The following is a 27,772-nucleotide window of genomic DNA, read 5'->3' as shown; positions in this document are numbered from 1 at the left end:
TTCAATTTAATTTTTGCATTTATCACTATAATTAATCACTTTTAGCTATTTACAAAATATTCTTTGGTTTTTTAAGTGGAACTGAAATTTATATTTAAATTGATATTGTAATGTTATATTTAAATTAACAATTTAAGTATTTTGTCCAAACTGTTCAAAAGCTGTAGCTTTAAACTGATAATGGTTTACATACAACAATATTTTAAATCTAATAAATTATGTATAATATATTAAAAGTTAAAGACATAACTTTATAAGTAGAAGTAAAGATATTATTTTAAAATTGAAATTTAGTTTATTTATGATTACACATTAGGTTTGATATTTATTAACAAGCTTATAATCATTATTAGAAAGACATTATAATTTATCACTTTTAACTATTTACAAAATATTTTTTGGGTTGTTTAAGTTAAACTAAAATTTATAGTTAATTTGACCATGTAATGTTATATTTAAATTAATAATTTATGTATTTTATACAAATTGTTCCAAAATTGTATCTTTAAAATGATAATGGTTTATATCCAATACTATATGAAAACTAATATATTAAGTATAATATGTTAGTTAAAAAAACATAACTTTATAAGTAGAAGTAAAGATATTATTTTAATATTGAAATTTGGTTTATATATAATTACACTTTAGGTTTGATATTTATGTAACCTTATTAACCAACTTATAATTATTATTAGAAAGAAATTGAAAAATCATGGGAGTTTAAAATGAATGTGGTGAAAGAAAAAATGCATGGGAGTTTCAAATGAATGTGGTGAAAGGAAAAATGTTTCATTTATAATATATTATGATATGATATGATATGATTACGATATGATTATGATTATGATTATGATATGATATGATATGATGATATGAAGATATGATATGATGATGTGTTGAACTTATAGAGTGTGTGATTTTCTTGGAATGAGATTATGTGATTAATTATTTTGAAGGTGAAAGGGTGTGGGGGTTTCAAATGCATGAGGTGTTGACAAATTTTTATAGGGGTTTCAAATGCATGAGATTCAAGAAAAATCTAATTTTATAAGTATGTATGATTCATGTCGATCTATATGTTTACGGTTTATTAAATGATGCATACATTTCAAACAATTAAGAAATCTACTAACGAACGTATCAGTAAATGTTTTACTTTCCTATACCTATTCCCTCTTTTAAAGATAGATTTTTTTTACTCACCATTCTATTTTTATCTCACATACCACTATCCACTCTAGGTTTAACTATTTTCAATGAGGTTAGCAAATAAAACTTTATCACAGATTCTCTATAAATGTCCACGTGTATAGACTTTGGAATTTCATTTATAATTTTTTTTTGTTTATTCACCACTATTTGTCCTTTTACTTTTAGTCAAATGGCAAAAAATACCCCTTTCATTATAGTCATGTTTTTTCTTTTTCTGTTTTGACTAATGCTATAAGTATCCTTTTCTTTTCCAAACTGCGGTGGGGTGGAGGGGGGGGGGGGGTGTTTCGGCCTAGGTGGCACTAGAGGTGTGGTCTATACCGCGTCCACTCCCATCAGTCTAAGATATTATAAAGTGATGTGTAGTTAATAAGACCATTTGGAGGTTCCACTGTTTCAGTGGAATCGAATAATTCCAACCAATAACCCAGTGATTCCAATGATGAATCATTAACCAGACATGTATATGTTTATTACCCCTATATAAGTCCACCGTGATCACGAGAGGACTATGGCAATGTGTTTAATTAGGTGTTGAAAAATGGATATTATTATATGTATATGGATCTCACATGACTTTATTTATCTGAAAATTATTTGTGTGCATGGTTTACCATAAAGTGTCCGATCATCTATACTAGTTGCCTAGCAACATGTTTGACACTATTATTAGAGTCAGTTATGCAGCTCTATTAGACGACATGACAGACTCCCTCCATCCCAGATTAAATGTTCATATATTTTTTTTGTCCTAAAATTATAGTTTACTTCTAAAAATAAATATCATTTTTACCAATATACCCTTCTTTATTAGTTAAACTATCATTAAATTAAATGCAACTACCATGAAATTAAATACAACAAAAGCTTTCAATTGTTTTTTTATTTAATAAAGTTAGTAGTAATTAATGTTTTCTTAATCTGTGTGTTTTTTGTCTTTGGATAATAAATTTGACACGGATGGAGTATTAAATTGTGATTTATAATTTTAATGTAATTTCAAGGGCGGTTTTGTTTGGTGTTCCGGTATGACACCAACAATACCTACTTTTCCTGTAGGTATTAGAAAATTTTCCGATTTCTTTTTTCTTTTTATCTATTTTTCCTGCACCGGCAATACCTTCAACCTCGGTAACACATAATTATGTATTTTTGCGTTTGCCACTGTGTAATTTTGTCTTGCAAATTTCTCATGATGTCCAACACCTACATGTTTTGTTTTGTCTTGAAAATGGGGGTGAGATACTGTTACCGGTGGGTGGGAGCATTTTCCGCATTCGTATGCTCAAAATAATCGAGCTTTAAGTTTTCATTTCAAGTCTAAGTGTATAACATATTAGGTTGATTAACTTGGTGGTGAAAAAAATTGCATGTAGCACTTGGTTAAGGTCTTTGGATGAATCTCGAGCTTTGTGTAGCACATTACAATGCATGATGGTATCTCACATCATTTGTGTTTCATATATGATTGAAAACAAAATCACAATACTAAATATTCTATTTAAAACCTTGGATTCATTGTATTGGAAAGAAAAGAGTGGTATTATCTTTTTATACAATTTACTTAACTAAATTTTAATTTAACACATGAAGAGGTTCAATAGGAAAATAATCATTAAGATAAGTAAGCAACCGAGTATATTGAATATAAATTATTCGTTGACTTGAATGAGGTCTATGAAGTATGAACTAGATGAGAAGTGGAATTCATCCAAAGCTTAGTCTCTAATGCGTCGCTTGATTGGGGATTTATTATTAGTTTTTTTTTTGTTATTATTATTTTTTAAGATCACTTGTGTTTTGTTATATAGTATTAGTCAATGGTTACGGTTCTAAGACATATAATGACTGTTTCTCAAGGCTTAATTTATTGGTTGGTATAGTTGGATATCATGGAATGTGTCCTCTCTCTTGTGTTACATATATTTCAAATAAAATTATAAAAATGATCCATACGATTTGTATTGTTTTAGAAAATACATTTCTAACCTTGAAAAAATAGGATAAATACTATTTTGACTATATTTTATTTAGTATTTGGTCCCTTGAAAAACTGAAAAGACTAATATCGGTTTCATATATTTATTTTTCATTTTTTAAAGTTATTATTGATAAATATAAAAATAGGGCCCACATACTCTCTCTCTCTCTCTCTCTCTCTCTCTCTCTCTCTCTCTCTCTCTCTCTCTCTCTCTCTCTCTCTCTCCATACAAAATCGACATGAATCTCAATCTCCTCCTACCTAGAGTTGGCAAAAATCAACCCAACCAGAACCCGACCCAAAATTAGTAGGTTGGGTTGAGCTTTTCAACCCATTTAATTAAATAGGATGGGTTGCGTAAATGTTATCAACCCGTTTTCAACTCATCAACTCATTTAACTTTAATATATATTGAATTAATAATTATTTAAATATTACCATTTATTAATCTAAGTATTAATTTATAAGTTACAATGTCGTATTATTATTTATATTTTAAAAAATGCAATCCTAATTGTTATCTTTTTTTCTTTGTGCCAACAACACTAGTCATTCTTCAAAATCATTTCACAATTACATATTTTTAATATTATTTGAATAATCTTTTTTATATTTATGAATTAGGATTGTGTTTTTATTGTACTTTGAAAGTTTATTTAAGTTTTAAACTAATTTAAATGGTGTAATATTTAGTTAATTTATTTATTTTTTTATTTTAAATGGGTTAACCTATGTTTAACTCATTTATTTAATAGGTTGGGTTGAGAATTACATAAACAAATCAACTCGATGACAACCTATTTATCTAAAAAGTTTGGTTGTGTTGGAAATATCTACCCATTTAAATAAAAATGTTGGCTTGAATTGAAATCAGATTTCAACCCAATTAATAAATGGGTTGAACCCGAACTCAACCCAGGTCGACTCATTGTCAGCTCTACTCCTACCCTCGATCTCGTTGTTTACTTAGGGTTAAAATCAATTTGACTCATTTCAGTTAGGGTTGATTTTTTATAAGATAACTAAGAGATCTAAAGAGGGCAAAACCGTCAACCAGACGGAGTCCTGTGATTCAGTATTAAGAAACGCATCAACCTCCCTTCTTCCTCGCTCAAATACCTTTGATACATAAACACTTTCGAAAACTCATCTTCCACCACCCTATCAACATTTTGCACAAAAACCTCTGTCTCCGCCTCCTCCCTGTTCCACCCCATAACTCCGCCGTGTTTTTCTCTCCCTGTTCAACTAATATTAAACTCAATTTAATTATAATAATAATAATAATAATAATAATAATAACAACAACAACGAGACTCATAAATAAATTTTATAAAAAGAGCTTCCCTGTTGTGAAAAGAAGTGAGCTTTTTCATTTGTTACAGAAAATTTAGTGAACGGAATTCCTTATTGTGAGGCTCTTAAATAAACGAAAAGGAAATTTGGTGGATTCAAAAGAAAAGGATATTGTATCCTAGTGGCATGAATGTCATTCAACTAAATTTTAAAATAACACATGAGGAGGAGGAGGAAGTTCAAATTAAGATAAATAAGCAACTGCGAATATTGAAGATAAATTAATTGTCGACTAGGATGAGGTCTATGAACTAGATGAGAAAAAAAAAAAATCCGAAGCTTAGAGTGTAATGCGTTGCTTGATTGGGGGATTTAATATATTTATTATTATCTTTTGTGTTATTTGATTTTTATTTGATTATTTTTTAAGATCACTTGTGTTTAGTATTATATTATACTAGTATTAGTGAAAGGTTATGGTTCTACTACATAAATAATAATGTTTGTTTCTCTCTCAAGGCTTTATTTAATTGGTTGGTGTATGTAGTTGTATATCATGGAATGTCGCATCTCTCTTGCGTTACATATATTTTATTTGTTATACAAATAAGCTAAAACGAACAACATAAATCATGCTTTAGTTCTGGTGAATACAAGTGACTTTTTAAGATGCAATTTGATTAAATATATCTAAACCCAAAACATGATGCTTCATGATATATCAATTATCAATTGGCAAGTCTAACTTTCTAGTTTAGCTTTACAAAGATTAAACACACGGAAATATAAAAAACAACATAACAACTTTTTCAACCTCATTTTCTCACCATGAGCAAGACAAACTATTACAATGAACGTTTATACAAAAACGAAAAAAAAAAATAATAATAATAATAATAATATAAAATATTATATTACCTTTCTTTTAAATTTAGAATTAAAAATTCTCAAGAAGCGAATGTAGTTTGGGGACCCGCCTCCTAAACAAAGGCTCCAACCGAAACGAAGGAATTCCAGTCTGCCATCTTTTCGTATCAAACATCTCATTCCATGCTTGAACTATTTCATCAATCTTGAAACTCAATCCTACAAATTTCAAATTACAAATCCAATCAAAAAAACATTTACAATTTTTATTTAAAAAAACAATTTATTTACCTTGCAAAGCTGTTCCATTTGAGCAGTGATTCTTTATAATGACAGTAATATCAGTAGGAGAAGCACCAGCAAGTTCAAATTTCTCGATCGAAACCTCCAAACATTCCTCCCATGATCCCAAACACATCTTCCATTCAACAACAGATCTCTCATAAAGCAACGTCCCCCATAAGATATAGATCTGAGATCTTATATTCACAGCTTGTTCCAAATCTTCATCGTTTGATCCATCTTTAACATCGACAATCCCTTCCAGACCTAATTTCTCTAATTCGGTCTTATGTTCTTCGCATAGACTCAATCCATTCAGCCTCCTTTCTTCCGATTCTTCCCACATCTGCATTCCCCTTTCCATGTTTTCTTCAGCTTTGTTGTATAGCTCCAGGATTCTTGAAGAAGATGTTGAGTTTAGTGAATCGGTTTTGGATCCGAGTGCGTAACACCATGAGAGCTTTGCTTCTTCGAATTGTTGTTGTCCGAGTGCCAGGTGTCCTTCGTAGAAGTCAGGTTTGACTTGTGTTGACTGTTCGTATCTTTCCCCTGCTTTTTCGTATTCTTTTTGGGAGAATTCGAATCCGATTTGGACTTGTTTTGATATTGATTCTTTGGTTGTGTTATCGTCTTCTGTAATGACAATCGATTTTCTTGCTTTGTTCATGTGGACGTTGCCTAGGTTGAACAAAGCTAAAGCGGACATTTCTTGGAATTTTGATCCAGCTATGTCGAAAAGGTTCTGGGAGCTTTCTGTTGTGATTGTATCTTCCATTGCTTCTGAGTAAATCTCCATTCCGAGTTCATGAAGATCTAAATATGGATCTGTGTCGAATCCCACATGGCTCTTGAAGAGTCTTGAGAACTGGACAATCCATTCCTCTTTGGAATTCGTGATTCCTTCTTCTGATTTTCCCTCAGAAACAATGGGGAGTTGTTCGTTTTGGAAGAGCTCGTATGTTGGTTCTTTATCTGGAGTAACTTCTACTAGGTAGAGTTTGAAAGTACCTTGAGGATCACTTGAAGTTTCTGCAGATCTCAGCTCAGGTGTTGTTATAATGGTGATTAGATCTCCTTCTCGATCTTTGTACTTGATAAGAACACCATGTAAGGAAGGAAATCTGTCGCGAATTATCTGCCTCACGAATCCAATGCTACAATCAACAGGTAGCTGTGCCCACCTTATATCATCTCCAAACACCAGTTTCACTGCCTTCTTCATCACTTTTTCTTCTTTAACGATCTTCTTATCATCCTCCATCGCCACCTTCTTATCGATTCTCTTCTTTTTACCTCGGTTTACCTTGTTGTCCTTAGGTTTCTCCATGTTTTTCCCCCTGTTGACTTCTTCAACCTTCTTATTCTCAAAACCATTGGCATCATTATTTTGTGTCGGAGTTCGATCAGATCCTGATGCTTTCTTCTGTTTCGTTACTTTTTCAGCCGCAGCCTGTAACTTCTTCTTACCGGAAGGTTTCCCCATTTCTACTCCAAATAATTAGCTCGAAAGTCGAAACCCCAAAATCTGAATTCCCTCGTTCCACCGCAAAACACCGAAACCCTAAGCTTGATAATTGCAACAACCCTGCCTCACACACGTACAATTGAACTATTAATCAACTCGATGCAAAGCCTTTCGAGCATAAAATTCAGAAAACACCGATAATAATAAGGAAAAAAAAATACAGGATGAAGACGAAGAAGAAGAAGAAAAACGGGGGGAAATAAATCTACACGAATGTGTTTCCCTCTCAATCCTTATACATCTGAAACCCGAATCGATTTTAAAGAGGCGGGTTTTTGGAAGAATGTTTTGGATTGAGGAGACGAAGAAACAGGGGAATTTTTGGCATAAAGAAATGATTATGTGATTAATCAATGGAGGAAACTGGCAAAGATGCGATGCTTGATGGAAACGACAATGCGCGCCTGAAGGACCCCACTCTTACCGACCGATCCTAAAACATATACAATTTTGCATTTCATAAACTCAATTTTGAACGAGTTTTTAAAATAAAAAATAGAGATATTATGCTCAAAATATATTATCAACTAATTACTTTAACTTTTATTTATTTAATGATTGTATTTGTTGTTTTAAGTAAATAGAAAAATCATTTATCTTTTGTCTATTTAAATGTTTAGTGTCAATTTTTAAGTAAAAGTGTGCAACAATTAAAGACTTAAATGACTTAAAGTTATTAGTTCTTTTATGTAAAGTGATATATTAGAAAATGTTTGTGTTTAGATTGTATCAAGAATTAAACACTTAAAGTTTATTAGTTTTGGTAGGAGTTAATGAGTTTACTCTCAAACATATATTCTGAGTATATTAACTTGTTGTTCTACAAAAATAGGAAATCTTTTTGGAAAAAAATTGATGCCCTAAGGCCTTGTGGTATACATACCACGAAGGCAATCGTGGTCTATGTGGCAACGAACATGGATTGTGCACACTATCCCGACATTCCGTGGTCGGGCGTGGTCGTGCTTCTTCGTGTTCCCGGCGACGGATTCAAACGAAAAAGTTGATTGGGTGTTTGATTTTTTGGCCGTTGAACGGCTATTTTGATCGTTTCTTTTTTTTTTTCAAACTCAATTTACTAATTATAAATAAAACTTCTATTATACCAAAATTTACACCCCATTCTATTCTCTAAAACCACAAAACACATACACATGGATCCCACAATACATATGGAATTTTTAAAAAAATTTGACTCGGATGACGACGTAGAATTCGTCGAGACATTCTTCAATGTTGTGCAACACGTTCACGCCGAAGAAAGTTCGAATGCAGCGTGTACAAGGGCGGTCGTCAATCGTGATCGCCAAGCCGCACACGACTTATTGGTACGTGATTACTTTGTCGATAATTGTCTTTATAATGACAACTCGTTCGAACGTCGTTTCCGTCTGAATAAGGCTATATTTTTATGTATTAGTAATGCTTTAGAATCTCGTTATGATTTTTTCAAACAAAAACCCGACGCTAGAGGAAGAATGGGTTTTGGTAGTATACAAAAATGTGCGACTGCTCTTAGGTATTTGGGATACGGTATAACATTTGATGCATCTGACGAATACTTGAAAGTATCCGAGAGGACCGCAGTTGAATGTGTAGATTGGTTTTCTGCATGTGTTTATGAGGTTTTTCACGAAGAATATTTGCGTAAACCTACTCAACGTGATATTGAGAGATTATATTCGGCTCATGAAGAGAGGCATGGATTTCCTGGTATGCTTGGCAGTCTAGATTGTACGCATGTGGCTTGGGAAAAATGTCCAACTACATGGCGTGGTCAGTTCACTCGAGGAGATATAGGTGAACCAACTATCATCCTAGAAGCTGTTGCATCTCAAAATTTGTGGATATGGCATGTCTTTTTTTGGAGTAGCGGGGTCTAACAACGACCTTAATGTTCTTGGCCAGTCTCCACTTTTCAACAATATTTGGATCGGCAAAGCACCTGATATAACGTTCACGGTAAACGGGCACGCGTACAAATACGGTTACTACCTTGGTGATGGGATATACCTGGATTATTCTACATTGATGAAGGCATATTCGGTTCCTCGAAGTGAAAAAGCAAAACTTTTTACAAGAAAACAGGAATCGGCAAGAAAGGATATCGAAAGGGCATTTGGAGTCCTTAAGCAAACATAACATGTACTGAAATATGCTACACGACTCTGGGATAAAGAAAGAATTAAACGAATGGCCCTAGCATGTATTATAATGCATAATATGATTATTGAAGATGAAGGTCGAGCGATTTGCACGTATGATCCGAACGACGTTGTCGTTCCAATTGAGGAGTTCGTACCCGGAACGAATGCTTTTTTAGAGCGAGTTGTTGAAATTCACAACAGTGAAACGTGTTTCAATCTTCGAGAAGATGTTGCGGAACATTTGTACCAACATAGCATGAACGACGATTAGGATTTTTATATGTATGTTTGTTCGTTTTCTTATTAATGTAATGTTTTTTTTTCTAGATTAACTAAGTAATGTGGTTTAAAGTTGTTATTTTATTTTTATAATTAATGAAAAAATAGTTTTAAAAAAAATGAATGTTTTTTAATTATAAAAAATGTAATTTTATTGTAATTTTTGAATTAAAAAAAAAGTAATTTTATTGTATTTTTGAATTAAAAAAATTAAAAATAATGATGTGGAGTGGTGTGTTAGTGGTAGGTATCCCATATTAGTGGTAGTTGAATGTGGTACTGATGTGGCATCCACCACATATGTGGTATATGGTGGGTATAACAGATGGTCTAACTAATCTCACTAATGTGTCACGCTTCTAAGGAATTTTGTCGTAACATCCTTAAATTTTGAGATGTAATTGTGATATATGAAAATTTATCTATGGTTTGTATTGCATATCTTATAATACAATTAATACAACATATTACGTAAGGAAACCTAAATTATATATATTTATAAATAAAATAAATAAATAAAAACTATACTTTAGCACATCCTCTCAGTCTAAACGAGTAGTTCACAATACTAATTTTTGAATTGTGGATCCTCTTAGATCAAATAATAAACATGTCAAGTGTTGAACTAAAAGACATTATGTAAAGAAACAATAATCAAGAAATATGTGTAACACAATCAAAGAAACAAAGAAAGATTTTGTATTGAGATAACTTCTGAAAAGATACAACTTGGACACTTGTACACCATATCACTATGCCTCTATTTATAGGGAAAACATAAAGATTGGGGCACATAACGTGTTGAAAGACATGGTACATATTAACTTGTGCCGGTATGTACAATGAAAAAAGATATGTACAAAATTATGTTCTTTTTACACAAGTTAACTAATTACAACCTTCTGCATAAAACACACTAAGATCTTCTGAATGATCAAGTTCGTTCTGTTTCGTAGGCTGTGGTGTCACTTTGAATATGGGATTTTCCGTCCAGATTAAATAACCATTGATTTAGTTATTAAGATCTTGAAAAAATATTCAAGTACGTTTTGTAGACACTTTAATTGCATTGTATTATATGGATTGTTCAGTACTTATAATCAACACAACGAGAGTTAGTTATAAATCTAAAATTGGTACATATAACACACTTTATCTCCTAATTGTATTTGTCATTTTCAAGAGTAGATGAGATCTCTAAACTGATTCTTATAATACATTTTAAATTTTTTCAACTGCATATGTCATTTCCAATGAGTTGATGAGATATCTAAAACCGATTCGTATAATATATTTTAAGTATATCTAGATATATTCATTCGTAAGACCATACGGTTTGCATCTCACCGCATACCTCTGTAAGATGTGCTATGCGGTAAACACCGCACCGAACCAAAAAAAAAAGTGTTGTATAAGGTAAGTGAGTTTTGGTTGTGCCGCATGCTTTTCTTTTGCCCGTTTGAAAACTAGTTGTTGGCTTTTTTTCTCTATAAATTAAACTTTACTTCTCATTTTAAAATCACCAAAAAACACAAAACTTTCTATAGATTTTTCAAAAAAAAAAATTATTTCAAATTGTCTTCTTCTTCGTCGACTCCGTCCGATACATTGGAGTTGCGGGAAGCGAGGTATATCGGGGACGTCATGTGCACAACACTTTGCTTATTTGCAAGAAAACAAAGGCGAAAGTTCTCGTCCGAAAAACAAGAAATCCTCCTCTACGGAGAGATCGTGAATTTGGCACAACCAACTGGTGAACGGCCACATTTCTGATGATGCAGTGTTCACAGAAAAATCCAGACGCCAGTTCCGGATGCGTAAGGCGTTATTTTTACACATTGTTGATGATATTCAAAATCGTTTTCCATATTTTCGGCAGCGGGTAATGGAAAAGGTAAAAATGTTTCTCCACAATTCAAAAATGTACAACGACAATTCATCAACTAGCATTTGGCATGGGACCGGACTCATGGGATGAGTATTTGAGGATGTCATAGCGCAAGACGCGGGATTGTCTATACAAGTTTGCTAAAGTTGTGATTATCTTATATCACAGTCGCTATTTTATGCAAGCCTACAATTAGCGACATTCATCAACTATACACAACACATGAAAACAAGCATGAGTTACCTGAAATGCTTAGTAGTATTGATTATATGCATTAGGGTGGGCAATGTGCCCAAATGCGTGGCGCGGTCAGTTTATGCAAGGTGATCAAAAACGACAGACTAATTTTAGAAGCGGTGGTGTCGTATGACCTTTGGATTTTGCATGCATTTTTTGGTGTAACACCCCAAATTCTGGTATGTTATTTAAATAATTATTTTTCAAGTTTTCAAGAGGAACTCGACGAGTCAGTAGCCAGACTCGTCGAGTAGAGTCGGGATATTGAGCACATTTAAGTTGGCGACTCGACTAGTCCATATTCTGGACTCGGCGAGTCCGCCAGTCTGGATGAAACCCTAATTTCAAGGGTTTGCACCCTATTTAATCAACTTTTTGGGACCTCAAGTCAGCCCCCATCACCCCCAGAGCATCCTTCTCGAAACCCTAGCACTCTCTTAGCATTTTGTGTGTTTTGGTGTGATTCTTTGAAGATCTTGAGAGAAGAAGGAAGGTAGATCAAGAGGAGAAGAAGGAGATCCAAGATCTTTGTGGCATTTCGGAGTATAGTAAGGTATAACTCGACCCATTTTCTGTTTCTATGCTTAAATCCCCATTGGAACACCATTAAAGCTATTCTTGAACCATTTTTTGGCTTGGTAGTAGCATAGAGGACACATTGAGATGAATAGCCTTCGGATCTAGTTATGTTCGAGTTCCAGAAGCCTAGATCTAATACCTTTATGGAGCCATATTGCATGAAAACCCTAGATCTACTCTTATAGTGTGCTTTGAGCCTTAAAACCTTCATTTGGTGTTTATTTACACGTAAAGTTGGAAACTTTACGTGTTAAACAAGCCCTAAGAACCCATATCTATGAATGGAATAAACTGGTTTCAAGCAGAATCGAGTATATAGTGATTGCATGTATACGACTCGGCAAGTCGAGTCGCGATTCCCCTGTTTTCCCCTTTTCGAGTTATGCCGAGTGGAACCAGTGAGTGAGAGATGGACTCAATGAGCTGGAGGTTTGACTCATTCATGGAAGGACTCGGCGAGTCAATACCCTAACTCAGCGAGTCTAAGGCAATCTTCATGCCTCAAGAACAGACTCGACGAGTTGTTCACACAACTCGGCGAGTCACAGTCAGAGTATTCATGTGTTGAAGGAGGACTCGACGAGTTGTTCATACAACTCGGCGAGACGGATGCAGATTGACTGAGTGTTAGTATCGAAGAGGAACTCGTCGAGTCTATGCCAAACTCGACGAGTGGTAGCGAGCAAAAGCAAGAAAGTGATAGTAAGGACTCGACGAGTTGGTGACCTAACTCGACGAGTTGGTGACCCAACTCGACGAGTCAGGTCAACTGAATGTTGACTTTGACCAATAGGTTGACTTTGACCTGGGGTAAAATAGTCATTTTACCCTCAGTATATTTATCAGTATTTGATTGAGGGTACTTATGGAAATTGTAGCCGGGGTGAAACCGGAGCCCCAACAGACAGATTCCGGAGCAGTTCTTTCAGCAGCTAGGCTACAAGGTGAGTTTCCTTCCAGTAGGAACGAGTCTACGGCTACAACGCCGACCCGTTTAGTTAGCAGTAGTTCCAGACTTCGGTCTGATGTAGTAGTTCGGTGTGCTTGATGTCTTTGTGATTCAAGCACGGATTTGTGATTATGTGTTCCGGACCTCGGTCTGAAGCAGTATGCAGTATATGTGTTTATGCCAGTAGTTGTGATTATGTTATATTATGTTCAGTCAGTTCCGGACTTCGGTCAGATGCAGAGGGCAAGGCCCTGGTTAGTTCCGGACTCTGGTCCGATGCAATTTCCGGACTTCGGTCCGATGCAGAGGGCAAGGCCCTGGTTAATTCTGGATTTCGGTCCGATGCAGTTTCCGGTCTTCGGTCCGATGCAGTTTCCAGACCTCTGTCCGATGCAGTTTCCGGGCTTCGGTCCGATGCAGTGGGCAAGACCCAGTAGTTTCTTATATGTTATTGTATGGTATGTGGTAGTTTGGGGGAGCTCACTAAGCTTCGTGCTTACGGTTCCAGTTTTGGTTTCAGGTTCTTCCGCAAATAAAGGGAAGAGCTCGGGATGATGGCATCGCACACACCACAGCTTCAGTCTTTATCCTGGGAGTTTGTTTTGATTCATAGTTTGTTTTGACACAATTGTTTCATGACGTTTTAGTATGAGTTGAGATATTTGACGTATGGTTTTATGATATGACGATCAGTATATGATTTTTATTATTATTAAAACAAAAAAATTTGGGTCGTATTTTTGAGGATGTTACATTTGGTCTATCGGGTGCTAACAACCACATCAATGTTTTAGACAAATCGTCGATATTCAATGATATCTACATTGGGAAACCGTATGATGTGACGTTTGTAGCAAATGGGACGTCATACAAGAATGGGTATTACCTTACTGATGGTATATATCCTGAGTTTGTAGTATTTATGAAATCATTCACATTTCCAAACGATAACAAGCAATTAAAGTATAAGTCAACACAAGAATCTGCTAGGAAAGATATCGAGCATACATTTGGTGCCCTAAAGAGACGTTGGCAGATACCCACAGTACCGACACGATCTATGGAGCGTAGACGAATAAGTAGTCAGATGTATGCATGTATGATATTGCAGAATATGATTTTAGAAGATGAGGGGAGGGCGATTTCCCGCTACAATGAGAATAAGAATTTACCAAATGTCGAAAGAGTTGGTATTGGTTCGGAGACATACACGACGAACAAAGCGGAAGTATACGACCGGCTTGGGCACCAAAACCTTCGTGTTGATTTGGTAGAACACATCTTTAATGCTAGAACGAATCATGTTCTCGACAATTTTTTTGAAGACGACTTGTTTGACGATACAGACACCGAATCAGAATTGTTTGAAGGAGATTCCAACGAGGATTTTGATGACGTGTTGAGCGATGATGATTAGAATCACATATTATTCAACTATTTTTCAATTATGCTTTTTTAAAAATTTAGCATGCATTTTGTTTAATTAATGAAGTATTTTCCTTTTATTATTTTTATTTAATTACATATTAGTCATCTAAATAAAAAAGAAAAAAATGTGATAAGGTGTGGTATGACAACCACAATTTTGTGGGATGAGTCAAAAAATAATGTGGCATTGTAAAAGTGTGGTAAGTGTTGTATGATACCTATCAGTCTAACGAAATGTAGACTATTTAAGTCAAATATTTAAATTATCAATTGCCCCATATTTATTAGTTTTCTAGGAAAATTAAATACCCCATGCTAGTAATTATTATCCCCAATGAATAAGATGTATTTGTTCTTGTAAGCACTGTAAGATTTAGGTGTCTCCCGGGAGTCCCGGGCCACCACTCAATTTTCCGTCATAGCGTGATTTTTTTTTCTACAATGGTGCAACTACAACATGAATTATTGCGTCCGCCGCTCCTTATAAGTTACCTCTAATAGTGTTTAACCCTAAAGCATGTATGGTTGCATATTCTAATAAGTGATGTTGGGCCAAAACCATAAAAGGATGATGAATCTATGATGAAAAAGTCATATCAATCTTCTGCAACAAACAAACAAACAAATTAAAAAAACAATGCTTATACATTTCCGGATCAATTTTTGAAACGTTCAGTGTAAATATTCATATTAGAAAGCATTAAGTATGTTATGATTTTTAATCACTTTCTCAAATAAGAAGGTATCACAGCACAAAAAACACAGAAAAGAACTACCAAGACAATCTTGAATGCAAGGTATTCATTTTTATGTTTTATGATTGGGTAGGATTTAAATTGTTAAAACTTCTTTTGTATTCATGACATGTATAACACTTTCATGATTCGAAGAAGAAACTACTAAGACAATCTTGAAAGATAAAACAATTTTAAACATGGCTTGATAATTTTATTTGCGTGCACATGCTTTATACTTACGATTCATTCGTTGATAATGACTTATTATTATGAACATGTAGAACTTGTGTCCATTTTTTATTTGATGCGTATATCTTTGACATGTGTGTGTCATTCATCAGTTATTTGACTAATTAACGAGTGAATATAAAAGGTTGGTTGATGAACTCAGAGTAATCATTTTATTGTATCGTTAGATGCATTTTAATGCATCTTCTAGGAAATTTATTCAATAGATTTAGATCATATTTAGGTTATGTTTGGTGTACTAGTTGAAAAGCTATTTATTAATTAAAAAATTAGCTATTAAATAAAAACCTAGCCGATAACTGAAAGTTTGCTGATAAAATATGACGTTTGGTAAAATTAACTAAAAAGTTAATTGAAATATATAAAATTACATAAAAGACATTTTAGAGTATGTGTTTTTATAATTAATCAAAGGGTATATTTGAAAATATTTAAAAAAAAACTTGTCTAAGTAGTTTTTAAAAAACTAGCTTATAAGCTACTTTTTAGCTTGCCAAACACGACAACATAAAAAAACTTGAAAAATAAGCTAGTTTATCAACTAGTTGTGGCGCACCAAACACAACCTTAGGTAATAAATATTATTCATTTTGCATATTTTAAGACTTATGTAATTTCGTGGAACCTTATGATTTGCATGTGTTTTATATAATTTCAGGTGGTCTGAAGTTTACTTCTTTTTATCTTTGTTTTGTCCACTACTCTAACATTGAACACATACCATAAGGGTTTTAGTCATTCAATTGAAAGTGTCGACATCTAATCATTCCCTTGGTTATAACAACCTTATTGATATATGTATATTGCTCTAAATTAGATATAAAAATACTAAATGAAATTCAAGAGACAGCAAAAGTCTCAACACGTTAGGGATTGTGGAAGACCCTTATGTGTTTTGAAGAACCCATTTTTCCATTAAGGTTTTAGACTAGATTGTATAAAGACCCTCAATAGATTACAAACCCATCATTTCAACAATAAATGAAATATTTGACAATCCAACAAGTAACTAACATATACATACATATACTACACTAGTCAAACTTGTAGTTGCGTCAAGTAGCACTTAAACTTGCTTCACTAATCCAAAAATAAGCAATTAGGTCAAGCGACTCACTTCATACAAAATATAAGCCAAGTTAGGAGACACAATTACATAGAGGTAAGTGTAGAGTCGGAGAGAGATCATTATTTTTTTAACCGACAATTCACCTCAAAGTTGAAACATGTTAAGACTTAAACCTAAGTCAACTCAATTTTAGTGTTTCATACCAGATGATCACCATTAAGCATGTTGATGGCGAAAAGAAATATATATAAAAACACTTGCATCTTGTCCGCATTTGCTTCTCTCATATGCACCAATACAAACTCATCATTGACAAATACATAACTAGGATACTAAGATGTCTTATTGTCACCTTTTGCTTCTCTGTCTTAATTGCCAATGCTTCTTTATATGTTGATCTCTTTGCGAATCTACACTTACCTCTCTACCACTCCGTCTCTTAAATTGACCTAAATATTTTGGTTTTGGTAAGTTGTTTCTCTTAATTACTTATTGTTGGATTAGTCTAGCTAGTTTAAGTGTTATTTGAACTAACTACTTGTTCAATTAGTCTAGTATATGTCTTCATTGTTATTTGTCAACTGTTTAAAAGAATTATTATCATGTGGGTTTAGATCATTTTGATCTAAGTCAATCCAGTTTTAAATCGTTTTGACATGACTCATCTTTTTTTTGAAATGGCAAACTTAATGTACTCATAAACTACATCTTAAATCCACTTATGTTCACGACGGCACTTGAACCATCAACGAGAGAAGACAACACCAGATACCGCTATACCGCTAGACTAGAAGCACTTTGGTTGACATGACTCATCAATCATCAATTTACTAAATGATAAACTCTTCTAACAAAAATTCTTAGATCCCCGTATATATATTATATACCCCTCTAGCAAATACAACAATTACAATTTTGGTCCTTATACTTTTTAATTTGTTTGAATTTACATATTTAATCATTATAGTTTAAAATTTAAGAAACGACTATAGTATACATTTGGTACTTGTAGTCTTTATGCATTATTTACAATTTCAGTCCATATAGCTTTTAATTTGCATTAATTATAATTTTCTTTCATGATTTTAATTGAGAAAATGATTAAATTGTATTTTTTAATACCTATAAATTAATTATAATTTTGGTCCTTATAGTGTTTAACTTGAATTAATTAAAGTTTCGCCCCCCCAAAAATGATTGCAATTATATTTTTAGTCCCTATAGTTTTTATACGTTAATTACAATTTTAGTCCAAATAATTTTTAACCCGCCACAACACTGTCCATCACCACTATGGTTTTACATGAACAAGGCATTTTCAATAAAGATATTAACCAAAATCTAACCAATTTGACTTGAATGAAATATTTTATGTTTTCATGATCTTTGCATTCATGTTTTATTTTTCTTATGTAATCAAGAATTGAGAAATCTTTAACTACTACATCTTTTTAAAAATATAAACAATCTACCCTAATAAATAAGAATGATTTTGCCACATGTCCTTTTTTCATTCAATTTGCCACATATCATTTTGTTATAATTTAGAGATATATTTATTTTCCACTTGTCATTTATATCATTTTTCATTTCTAATATATTATTAATTAGTTTTCATAAATTAAACCTACCATAATGATATTAATTTCAAATTTTAAATTTTAAATTTGAATTTGAATTTCAAATAAATTTACAGTTTAAACCTTTGTGTTTAATATTTTATTATAATAAATCTGTTTAATATATGGATCTGATAACTAAACAATAATTTTAATTTATTTATTTTTTACATGTTTTTTTTCTCATAATTTTTATTTATTTCAAATTTCGAATTCAAATAAACTTTTCATTTAATTATTTCTATTTAACATTTTGTTTTAATCAACCCGTATAATATACGGATTTCACAACTAGTAGTAGATTAAAAAAGTGGGCAAGCCATTTCTTTGTAAAACATAGATTTATTAAAACCAACATTTTTTCATATAATTCCAATGAAAATCATTTGTGTTTTATACTATTATTATATGTCTTCGTAATATTTTATGTTTTAAAATTTAGTCGACATAATCCTCTTTATTTATGAAGGTCCATTATTTGTCTATCTACCCAACCCATAGACATCTTTCCAGTTAGGTATTCGGTGTCTTTAGCGTGTGGAATAATTCAAAGTCCCAACTGTTTTAACTTCTCCAAAAAGATATGGGAAATTAGGAAGCCACTTCTTCAATTTTCAATTTTTCCACATTTCCAGCGTCAAGGTCAAAAACTTCTAAACCCAATTTATACGATCATTCCTGTTGCGTGACTCATTAATCGATCATTAAAAAAAATCCTTTTATAAAAAAATTTAAATTAAATAAATGAATAAATAAAAAAGAAAAAGTACACATATTACCTTACACGAAACGCATATACCCCCAAATGCACCTCAGAAATAACGGCGAACAAGACGGCAAACGGTGATCGATGACGGAACGGCACGGCACGTAACGGAACATAACACGGCACAGGACGTAACACGGAATCTGATGCTGCGAAAACGAATGGATCAATCAATCAATCAGATGATTCAACACAAATCAACAGAACACACGAAAAGCATAACGAAATTATGATCTGATGTTCTTGTGTTAGGTTAATACTGAATTAATTTAGATTTGAAGTTGTTTAGAAGTGTTTTTGATTTGTTGAATGGAAGTGGAAAGTTCAATTCAAAATGTCCTTCAATTTTGCAATCACAATGGCTGCAAGCATATACTATCATCTATGTACAAAGGAGGATCGGTTTCTTTTCGTTTAGATTCCATAAATGGATAAAGCTTCATCCTTGTGTCAAAATGTAAGGAATGATTTTCATGTCGGCGAATTACAAAAACAGCAATCTTCATCAGAATCCAAGCATCATCGCGGGAGAGATCTGTAATGGAAAAGGTAAGAGGTAAAATCATCAAACCTGTAACCGTACAACCAGAGGATTTTTGTGGAAAATCATAAGTCGTCGGCCTTGGACATGATGGAGAGACGGCTTGGTCGAGGCTCAAACGCCGATCTCCGCCGCTGTTGGTGCGACGACGGTCGGATCAAGGCAGCTAAAGCTCTCTTCACCAGATCTCCACCTTCGACTGTAGCGATTCGCACTAATGAATTCGTCATCGCAGATCTACGAGCATTCAACCGATTTGGAGAGTACGTCATCGCTTGTGTGCTATTATAATTTTTGTGGAGACTACACCGAAACGATCCTGGATGCGTCGTAGGCGAACACATACACGTCTTCTTCGGTAAATTCTTCAGTGGATTTCCAGCGTTCTGTTTTCGAACAACCTGATCTCGAGAACTCATCGCCATCGACCTGTTGGGAGATCCGGATCTGCTTGCCAACGAAAATCTCACCGCCGACGAAGTCACCGGAGCGAATCCGTGGAGGTTCACGCGCGTCGGCGAAGTCGGTCGACTGTAAACATGACTCGAAGACGGAGACGAATAGAAGCTGGAACTCGTTGATGACGCAAAGGGCGATGAGACCTCAGCTGCAAACGCCGATGAGCGACTTCCGAATCTTCCGGACGGAGAACCTGAACGGTGGAACTTCGATGTCAACGGCAAAACCGGTGCATTTGATTTTCTAGAAGATGTCGCCATTCTTTTCCCTTTGAGGAAAGCTTCAAGGGAAGTACGATTTCTTGGTGTTTGTGTATGAGAAAAGAGAAAAGGTTTGGGAGGAATAGAAAGAGGGAGGAGAGAGGGGAGGGTAGTTTTACTGAAGGGCCCTTGGCTCTTCAGTTGGGCAAACCTAGCTCTGGTTCGAGGCTGAATATATAGGAATAGGTTATCCGTGGCATAAGTTGTAATTAAATGGAACTTTAGAGGTTAGTTTGCGAAGAATGTATTGGTTTTGGTTGGTTAAGTTAACCTTCATGATTAACCATGGTTGGGTTAGGGTTTTCTATCTTTTCGCTTGGAAAATGATCGAACGGTTCTAAAATAGCGGGCGGCACAACACCGCAATGTTGGATCGGTAACCATTTTCAAATTAATTTGGAATTGAATTCCTCTGGAATGGTTCAAAATATTTGAATTTGGGACCCGGATTTAAATTTTCATGTGAAATTTTGGGTTTTGCTTCTTTTTTTTTTTTAAATGAATATTTGGATTCTCCAAATAAATTATGTATTTATATTTTTTATATTGTTTTTAAGGATGTATTTAGTATAGAAAAATGAAATTGAAGTGAATAATAAAAATGGAGAAAAAGATAACCGATTAAGTACTTTGTATGACAAGAAATATACCAATCTGTTTTATTATTGGGTATAGCAGAAAATTTATTAGATAGATATAACTAAAAATCTATTACAATCATTAAATTTTCAACTTTGTTTTCTAAACATAAAGAATAGCAATTTACTTTCGGTTTTTTCTTTCCATTACGAAGTTTCAGTTTTTTTCTTTCCAATACAACATTGAAGTTTCAATTATTATTTTTTTTACTATATAACATTAAACATCAAATTGTGAGAAAATTGATGGTTAGGTAACCTAATTTACGTTTGATTTGGTAAATAAACATAGCTTCATTGCATAAATAAGTGGTATATTTTTTCGTCATTCACTCATCAAACTTCCAAATTAAATAGGTTTTTTTTTATAAAACTTTCAACTTCTAGTTATAGCTTTTCGGTTTAAAATTGTAGGTATAGTTTCATGGGTCATCGTTTTGCATTTTAGTTCGCTTATGCTCTCTTTTGGGTTTAAGGTTTTTATCAATGTTCTAAATAACGTGATGCGTGACTTGGCAGCAACACCAAAGTTAAGTCTTGACAAGCCTTGGTGAGTCATGACGTTTTTCAAGGCGTGACTATTTTATATACGTTAAAAGAGATAAATCATATAATCATTGAATTTTATCAAGTATATCAAGTTTTTAGAAATGTTATATTAGTATTTAATATATAAAAGTTAACAAAAACATAATTATTTTAGGCCCGATTAAAAAACCAAAAAAAAAAACAAAAAACAAAAAAAAAACCGCGCATTGAAAAAAACTTGCGCCATAACGCGATAAGATACGCCATGACACGTTATTGGACGTCACATTTAACAAACTCGCATTGGACGTTTTCGTAACGGCTACACCACATCTCGCGCAATGGCACGACTTGAGGCGCGCTTTTTAGAACCATGGTTTTTATAGGTAAATGGTTCCTAGTATTAAACCCATATCTATCTGATATGGAAATTATCAATCTACACCTTGATTTATGGAGTTATAAGCAACCTATATCTTAGACGATTCATCACCTAAAATCATGGGATTTGACTCCCTGATTTCATGCTGTAAAATATGTACATATAGTTGTCTATACTAGCTCTGTAATGCGTCCCTTTTTTGAATACAGAACCCATACAACCTTTCTCTGTAACATTGCTCTGCAATACTCTATCTTTTATATGGTATCAGAGCTTACTTGCTTTAACAAGCTCAAGCGATCCAATGTCTACAAAAACCATCATTCAACTCACAGCACCCACACACTTTCCCATTAAGCTTAACCAAACAAATTACTCTGTTTGGTGTCGACAAGTCTCCTCAACCCTTATAGGTCTTGATCTCCTAGGGTACATCGATGGTACTGTAGCTGTTCCAGAAAAAAATTTGGACCCTGAAAAAAAGAAACCAAACCCAGATCACATGCTTTGGTATCGTCAAGATCAAATCATCATTAGTGCCATGTTAGGAAGCTGCTCCGATTCTATCCAACCTAATATCTCCTCTGCCGAAACTGCCCTTGAAGCATGGCAACGACTCACAACCTTGTATGCCAACCCCTCCAGATCTCATGTCATCTCTCTAAAAAAGAAGCTAATTGACAACCCTCATGGAAACAAAACAATCCAAGCATACCTTCAAGATATGAAGCAAATAGCTGACAATCTTGCACTAGCCGGGAACCCTATTGATGATGAAGATCTTGTTGTTCATGTCCTTCACAACATTGGAGATGAATTCAAGGAGATGGGGGCTGCCATCCAAGCTCGTGACTCCTCGATTTCTTTCTCGGAGCTTCAAAATAAACTCACTGACTTCGAGATTCACATGACAAAAGGAACGAAAGATGAGTCTGTTATCATTCCCAACATCAATTTCACCCATAAAGGCGGAAAGACATCTGGTAGGTACTCTCAAAACTCCTATCAAGACAGCAGACGAGGGAATCAGCATCAAGGAAGACCAAATTCTCAACCTTCCAACCCCAGAACCTCTTACAATCCTCAAGCCTTTTGCAATTTTTGTGACCGTGCTGGACATTTTACTAAAGAATGTCGACGTTTGTCTCGATTTCTAAAAGACAATAACATTTCTCCTCAGGCACACTTCACTACAATGAACTCAAACAAATCCAATCCATGGATTTTCGATACAGGAGCCTCTCACCATGTCACTGGGCAAAAAGATCACCTACACTCCTCTGATTATGGTGGTCCTGAAGAAATAATTCCGGGCGATGGTTCAGGTCTCAAAATAACACATACTGGTCACACAACCTTAAACTCACCATCTCGTCTTTTTCATGTGAATTATATCCTATGTGTTCCTTCTTTAAACAAGAACTTAATTTCTGTTGCAAAATTTTGTAAGACTAACAATGTTTCCATGGAATTTTTTCCGTGGCATTTTTTGGTGAAGGATCTTCGCACGGGGGCGCAACTACTTCGAGGGGAAAACAAGAATGATCTTTACTGCTTCATGCCTTCAAGAAAACCTCAAATCAATGTTATCGCCACAGATCTAGCAAATAAGTGGCATTCACGCCTAGGACATCCTGCTCCTCGCATATTACAATCTGTTTTAAACTCCTCTCACTTTAGTCATAATAAAATTTCATGTTCTTCGTTAATCTATCATTCTTTTCATTGTCATAAAAGTCATAAACTACCATTTTCAAATAGCTCTCTAACAAGCACTAAACCTTTAGAGCTTGTCTATACTGATGTTTGGGGACCCACCGACATCTCTATTGACAAATATCGTTATTACGTAATCTTTGTCGATCATTTCTCCCGACATACATGGATTTACCCATTGAGAAAGAAATCTGATGTTGCCATCATTTTTCCACAATTTAAAAAGTTAGTTGAACACCGTTTTCAACTTCCCTTATTAACTGTTTACTCAGATAATGGAGGGGAATATGCATTCCTAAAAAATACTGTCACATCACACGGAATCTCACACCTTACTACACCTCCTCACACTCCAAAACACAATGGTATCTCAAAACGACGACACCGCCATCTCATGGAAACAACACTTACACTCCTTCATCATGCAAATTTGCCAACCACTTTCTGGTCTTATGCAGTTCAAACAGCCACATATCTTATAAATCGACTTCCAACACCCATTTTAAATCATAAAACTCCTCTAGAACTCCTGTTCAAACAAAAACCAAACTATACACGCCTCAAAATCTTTGGTTGTTTATGTTACCCATGGCTTAAACCATATACATCTTCTAAACTCCAACCTAAATCTACAGCTTGTATCTTCCTAGGGTACTCCACTTCTCAGTCCGCTTATAAATGTTATGATCCTATCACATGTAAATTGTATATCTCCCGACATGTTAGATTTCTTAAGGACACATTTCCATGGAGGCATGCTAGTACTGATCAATCTCTAACCCCTCAGGATGTTTATGCCCATATGGAAGACTCTCACAACTCGACCACTAGTGTGTCACCAAGTACACCTACTCCGTCTCTGTCTCCTATGCAGACCCTCTCACCAGAAACCACTCTTCCTCATAACTCCAACCATCCTCTACCACCTCTATCACCAATCCCCACCTCTACCACCCACTCTATCGAAAATTTATCCTGCACTCCTCAATCCACATATACTCCTCCTCCACCATCCCCGCAAGCTCTATCACCATCCCCACCGGTTTCTTCCCCGCCTCAACCTCGTCAAAGAAAACCCAATCCTAAGTACTTCAGTGATATTTATCTCAACACAACATCAACTCACCCCCTACCAGAGACTCTTGAACCATCATGTGTCACCCAAGCCCTTAAAATACCTCAATGGCGTGATGCTATGTCTACAGAGTTTAATGCACTCATCCAAAACCAAACCTGGGATTTAGTACCTCTAACTTCCCAAAACACTCTCGGTTGCAAGTGAGTCTTTCGTATTAAGCGATCCTTTGACGGATCTATTCAAAAATACAAGGCACGTCTAGTAGCTAAAGGATTTCACCAACGGCATGGCATTGACTACACTGATACTTTCATCTCTGTTACAAAACCGGTCACAATACGCATCCTATTATGCATTGCTCTATCACGAAAGTGGTCCTTACGCCAACTAGACATCAATAATGCCTTCTTAAATGGCACTCTTCAAGAAGAAGTCTATATGGTCCAACCTCCAGGCTTTGTCAACCCACAATTCCCAAATCATGTATGTAAGTTGTGCAAAGCTCTCTACGGGCTCAAACAAGCACCACGAGCTTGGTATCTTGAGCTTAAGGCATTCTTAATCAACTATGGCTTTCGCAAATCTGTATCTGATGCCTCCCTTTTCATATTTGAGTCTGGCGGAATAGTGATGTACTTTGTTGTCTATGTTAACGATATCATTCTGACCGGGAACAATAATAGTGCTATTGATGACTTTGTGTTGCAGCTAAATCGCAGATTTGCACTCAAAGACCTTGGTGAACTTCATCACTTTCTTGGAGTGGATGTTATCTCCACCAGTGATGGGTTATTTCTCTCTCAGAGCAAACACATTCGTGATATCCTAACTAATCACAAGATGGCTGATGCAAAACCAGTCATAACACCCATGCAGAGTGCCACTTCTCTAGTCGAAAACTCAGCCCCATCAGATCCAACAAAGTATCGCCAGATCATCGATGCATTACAATATCTTGCGATAACCCGACCAAATATAGCTTTTGTCACAAATCGCCTCTCTCAGTCCATGCATGCCCCAAATGACACTCAAATGCAAGCTTTGAAAAGACTCCTACGTTATCTAAAGGGCACAATTCACCATGGCCTATTCTTGAAGCGTGGACAACCATTGAGAGTTACTGCCTTTAGTGACTCTGATTGGGGAGGAGCATCAGAAAATGTAAGGTCAACAACAGGATATGCCATCTACCTTGGGCCGAACATCATCTCTTGGAAATCAATGCGTCAAAAATCGGTATCCCGTTCTTCCACAGAGGCTGAATACAAGGCTATAGCAAATGCATCATCAGAAGTCACCTGGATCACCCATCTCCTCTCAGAACTTGGTGTAACATTGGCTCAAACCCCTGTATTATACTGTGACAACATTGGCGCCACATACTTGTGTGCAAATCCCATATTCCACAGTCGCATGAAACATATAGCTTTAGACTATCATTTTGTCCGTGAAAAGATTGAGAGTGGTTGTCTGAAAGTACATCATGTTAGTAGTCGTGATCAACTCGCGGATACACTTACCAAAGCGCTCGCTCGACAACCATTTTTGGCAACACGTCCCAAGATTGGCGTCACCGATGGTTCTACCATCTTGCGGGGGCGTATTAAACCCATATCTATCTGATATGGAAATTATCAATCTACACCTTGATTTATGGAGTTATAAGCAACCTATATCTTAGACGATTCATCACCTAAAATCATGGGATTTGACTCCCTGATTTCCTGCTGTAAAATATGTACATATAGTTTGTCTATACTAGCTCTTTAATGCGTCCCTTTTTTGAATACAGAACCCATACAACCTTTCTCTGTAACCTTGCTCTGCAATTAGAGGTGGCAATCGTGTCGTGTCGTGCCGGGTTCCTGTCGTGTCGAAACACTAAATGGGTTGAAAGTGTTTGACCCTAACCCGACCCATTTAATTAACGTGTCGTGTCGTGTCAACCCGTTTATTTTCGTGTCGAGTTCGTGTCGGGTTTCGGGTTAGGGTTATATCTTGAAATATGTCGTGTCATGTGAGGTTAAAAGATTGAGCATCTTGAAAGAGTAGGAGTTTGGTAGGCGGAAATGAAAAACTAATTGTTTTGAGGCAGAATAGATGAATCCATAACAAGTTTAGACGACAAAATTAAAAAAGTGGGAGTTGGGGAGGCGGATGACAAGGTCATGAGGATGTGAGAGTGGTGAAAGAGACTGGGTAGTTTGGGAGAGAATGAAAAAACTGAAATGAAATCTTGATCTAGACGGCTAAGTCATTTCAGCATTACAAAACAATCCAATACAAAGGTTTTCTTTTACTTATGCTTTTGGTTTGTATCTTTTCTAGTTTATTTAAATAATTCAAAAAACTTGCATATAAATAAACGGGTCAGTTTCGAGTCATATTCGAGTTGAAATTCTCAACCCTAACCTTACCCATTTAATTTTCGTGTCGTGTCGTGTCAACCTATTTATTTAAACGGGTTGAAATATCTTACCCAAACCCATTTATTTCGTGTCGGGTTCGTGTCGGGTTTCGTGTCGTGTCAATTTTTGCCACTTCTATCTGCAATACTCTATCTTTTATACCTAGAACTGCTTGGCATGTACATTTACCCTAATTCTATATAAAAATTTGATATAATCAACTTTTCACTCTTTGGATCATAACTAGAAACAATTGAATAACAATACTAAAATAGTATAATATACTTTAGGTGGACATGTTTCATGTTATCATCTCAAACAACCGTCTTACATTTGTTTCCCTTTATCATAAACGTAATGCTGCAAATCCACTAGATATAGTTATGCTTAAAGTCTTGTTGTCCACTCCATGAGATTTGGATCTCTAAAACATGAACAACCAGGTCTTCTACATGTAAAACATGTGCCCCTTCCCGGTGGCTCTTTATCGCAAGTCATAATAGTTTCATTTTATGTATTTTTTTTTTAAATAAAACAACTATTAATGATACAAATCGATCTATTATCTGTGTTAAAGTAAGAAGCACAAAGACAATTAAACCTCCATCTTCTTCTATCAAAAACACCATATGCAGCAGCAACAACAATA

At 34.8% G+C, this 27,772-nt stretch overlaps 3 protein-coding genes across 4 annotated transcripts; 1 reads left to right on the top strand and 2 right to left on the bottom strand.

Moving 5' to 3' along the window:
• Window positions 1–5,183: 5,183 nt before the first annotated feature.
• LOC145057869 (protein PHOX1-like) lies at window positions 5,184–7,569 on the bottom strand. Its single transcript, XM_079005781.1, has 2 exons — window positions 5,651–7,569; window positions 5,184–5,578 (listed from the first exon to the last, which is right to left on the bottom strand). Exons 1-2 carry the CDS (start codon window positions 7,122–7,124, stop codon window positions 5,430–5,432), a joined length of 1,623 nt encoding a protein of 540 aa, XP_078861907.1. The 5' UTR covers window positions 7,125–7,569; the 3' UTR covers window positions 5,184–5,429.
• A 1,075-nt stretch (window positions 7,570–8,644) lies between these two features.
• LOC145059604 (uncharacterized) lies at window positions 8,645–14,662 on the top strand. The gene is made up of 3 exons (XM_079007429.1): window positions 8,645–8,879; window positions 9,040–9,260; window positions 13,991–14,662. The coding sequence occupies exons 1-3, from the start codon at window positions 8,645–8,647 to the stop codon at window positions 14,660–14,662; spliced, it is 1,128 nt and encodes a 375-aa protein (XP_078863555.1).
• Window positions 14,663–18,648: 3,986 nt separating this feature from the next.
• On the bottom strand, window positions 18,649–20,532 carry LOC145058150 (uncharacterized). 2 transcript variants are annotated; one of them, XR_013686239.1, is made up of 3 exons: window positions 19,685–20,532; window positions 19,127–19,262; window positions 18,649–19,025 (listed from the first exon to the last, which is right to left on the bottom strand). XR_013686239.1 is itself a non-coding variant. In XM_079006061.1 (2 exons), the coding sequence occupies exon 1, from the start codon at window positions 20,371–20,373 to the stop codon at window positions 19,720–19,722; it is 654 nt and encodes a 217-aa protein (XP_078862187.1). In that variant the 5' UTR covers window positions 20,374–20,532; the 3' UTR covers window positions 19,049–19,262; window positions 19,685–19,719. The 2 variants fall into 2 exon arrangements, 1 of the variants encoding a protein (XP_078862187.1); XM_079006061.1 differs by lacking the exon at window positions 18,649–19,025 and having other exon boundaries at window positions 19,049–19,262.
• Between the last annotated feature and the right edge of the window lie 7,240 nt (window positions 20,533–27,772).

This window comes from Lactuca serriola, chromosome 6 (assembly GCF_051521515.1).
Source record: "Lactuca serriola cultivar US96UC23 chromosome 6, Lser_US96UC23_V15, whole genome shotgun sequence".
In the NCBI taxonomy this organism is placed as follows: domain Eukaryota; kingdom Viridiplantae; phylum Streptophyta; class Magnoliopsida; order Asterales; family Asteraceae; genus Lactuca; species Lactuca serriola.
The sequence above is the reverse complement of the archived record's forward strand: the minus strand, read 5'-3'. Positions and strand labels throughout refer to the sequence as shown.